Genomic DNA, 2,754 nt, shown 5'->3' with positions numbered 1-2,754 from the left:
TCCTAACAAACCATACATCAATGGAAAGATTATTTATTCAGTTTACACATGATGCATAAATCTCAATTTCACAAAATTTTGTGGTCCAGGGTCACATATTTGTAAACTGAAATTAAGCTGAAATAAAATAAATTATAAACATTAAATATTACTATTTAAAATAAATTCTTTTTTTTCAGTTTTCATTTGAGATCTTTTTTTATTTTATTTTTTATTTCCAGTTAGTCATTTTAGTGCTTTAACTTAAACTTACTTCATTTATTTCAAATATTTTTCTTTATTTTTCTTTTAAAAAGAACAAAAACTAACAAAAATGAAGAAAGCACATAAAACTAATGTTACAAGTTGAAGTTTTTAAACTAAAAAATATATATATATTGCATATAAATAATACTAAAATTATATTATATTATCAGTTATTTAAAAAAAATAAAAAATGTAATTGATATGGAATGTATATTTTATAATCGAATATAAATTCAAAAAATATTAATATTAAATATTCATAATTATTATAAGCAGTAGTGGATTCAGCATGTACTCAGGATGAATTTCAGGATGTTCCCGTGGAATGGCTTGAACAGATGTTTTTTCCATTATATTACGGCATGTTCTGAAGGTCCGGATGGCATGTGATTTATAGTCTTGTTTTTATCAGGACACAACAGAAAACACATGTGCTGCCAAACACACTGAGATCAGCCCTCAGGAATAACCACAGGTACGGCAGAGCCACACACACACGAGAACAACAGCTCCAGCACTGCACTGAATCAAATACAACCAGCCGCTCTTTCAAAAGTCATCCTGTACAAAGGCTCAGCTTTTTATGAAACATGATTGACATGCGCTCTTTCACAAATCAGTGTTAGCACAAGAACTCATGTTGCCACAGCTCTACTCTGACAGGGCTCCAGACAACAACAAAAATCACTTAAGGAGCCACTGGCTTCAATAAGAAATAAAAAGAGGTGCCAAATAATTTTTTTAAGATCACTCATGCCACATTAAAGACCACCAAAACCCTATTTTATTCGTTATGAATTTGGCAGAATTTTAAAGCTGATACTTTGTGTATTAAATTTAGGTAACAGAACACAAAGCTTATTGCAATCACTGTGCACTACAAATAATATAAAGTTCACACATTAACAGAACACAGAAGATCCTGATAACAAGAAGCCAAATCAACGAGAACTGGTAACGATATTGTTAATATCCACACGGCTGACAGCTGTACCTGTTGTAATCTGTTCAAGCTGTGCATGAAATTTTCTGCACTTTTACTTCATACGTCTCTGTTATTTTCGATCTCTCTCGTGCTGCACAACTGGAGCTGTTTTAGCTGCTGTTCAGCAGCGATGAGGACTGTCTGAACGTCTCTTTTCCACTAAAAGTTCAGCGCGCGTCGTCTCATTTTATTACATCAACATAACAAAAGATGTGAGTGCAAAACAAGCAGGAAAAAAGGCATTGCATGCACATATTTAAGTCTCAATCTCAGCATAAATATCACTCTGAAAGCACTGACTGCATTAGTAATCTAGCTGTCTAATAACCTTGACGTCTGCTGAGTGCATGGATGTAAACGAGGGCCGCTACCTGCAGAGGTCAGGGGTGAAGACGTTCAGCCGCTCTTCTTTGCTCAGGAACGGGTGGAAGCCGCTGCCGTCGGTGCCGTTGATCATGTTACTCTGGTTGCTCTTCCAGAAGGACATCATCCTGAGACACAAAGCACATGCAGTCAACCGTCTCCAGCTCTGCTTCATTAAACAGGGCATTCAGGAGAATCGGGGTCTTTACTTTTCTCCCTTCCAGGTGTAAATGCGGCCGAAGTCCAGGTAGTTCTGCTCTCCGGTGTGATACACGAACTCACCGTCATCACTGCCGTTTTTCTGACAACACAAGAACAGCCGATTATACATACACACATTCATGCACAGAAAAATAGATCTGAGTATTGTAGTATATTTGGCTCCCTGTCACCTATCGTATTTAGTTCAAGATTCTTGTTTTAGTTTTCATGGTTTAGCACCTTCTTAACTTTCTGAATTAATTCTCCCCTGTCCCTGCCCTTACTTTGAGATTGAGCTCTGAAAATTTGCTTGCAGTACCTAAATTCTGACTATCTAGTGTGCGTTACCGCTGCCAAGCTCTGGAATAAACTACCACAGGATCTCCGTGTTATCTCTTCACTCCAGACCTTTAGAACTGCTCTCATAACTCACTTATTTACAATGTTTCTTGATTGATAGCTTGCCTTAATTTTCTGTTCTATGCTTGTTTTGTAACTTATCTTGTATATTGCATATTATTTCACCTCTGACTGCTGTTTGGCCGTTCATATGTTGTATACTATCTGTTATTTACCTTATGTAAAGTGTCCTTGGGTATTTCAAAGGTGCTATATAAATAAAACGTATTATTATTATTGTTTGGAAGCATTTTGCATTATTCTCCCAACAATTAATAATGTTGTTTTGATTAACACTAAAGACTTCAGTGATACACAATGACCATTTTTTTCCTGCATTTAAGATAATTTGTGCAACAGCATGTGGAAATGTAAAAAAATATATATATTTTAAACATTTTTATGAAAATGGGTCGTCGGACCCAGCAAGTGATTTCAAAGTTTCTACCAATTCAAGCAAACTCCTTTAAACTAAAAATAGTTCAGAAGTTCTTACTGTTTTTTTTAATGGCAATATTGAGTAACACCACACTGAATCTTTTAATACAATTTATATATAT

At 35.1% G+C, this 2,754-nt stretch overlaps 1 protein-coding gene across 1 annotated transcript; it reads right to left on the bottom strand.

The window, feature by feature from the left end:
- Nucleotides 1-1,267: 1,267 nt before the first annotated feature.
- On the bottom strand, nucleotides 1,268-2,129 carry LOC107579874 (lysosome membrane protein 2-like; the record flags this gene model as incomplete). The annotated part of the gene is made up of 3 exons (XM_016265661.1): nucleotides 1,268-1,722; nucleotides 1,804-1,895; nucleotides 2,080-2,129. Coding segments are annotated over 3 exons (266 nt in total), but the record flags the coding sequence as incomplete, so codon positions are not given.
- Between the last annotated feature and the right edge of the window lie 625 nt (nucleotides 2,130-2,754).

The sequence above is a fragment of the Sinocyclocheilus grahami genome, unplaced genomic scaffold (assembly GCF_001515645.1).
Source record: "Sinocyclocheilus grahami isolate Dianchi unplaced genomic scaffold, SAMN03320097.WGS_v1.1 scaffold21032.1, whole genome shotgun sequence".
Taxonomy (NCBI): Eukaryota; Metazoa; Chordata; class Actinopteri; order Cypriniformes; family Cyprinidae; genus Sinocyclocheilus; species Sinocyclocheilus grahami.
The sequence above is the reverse complement of the archived record's forward strand: the minus strand, read 5'-3'. Positions and strand labels throughout refer to the sequence as shown.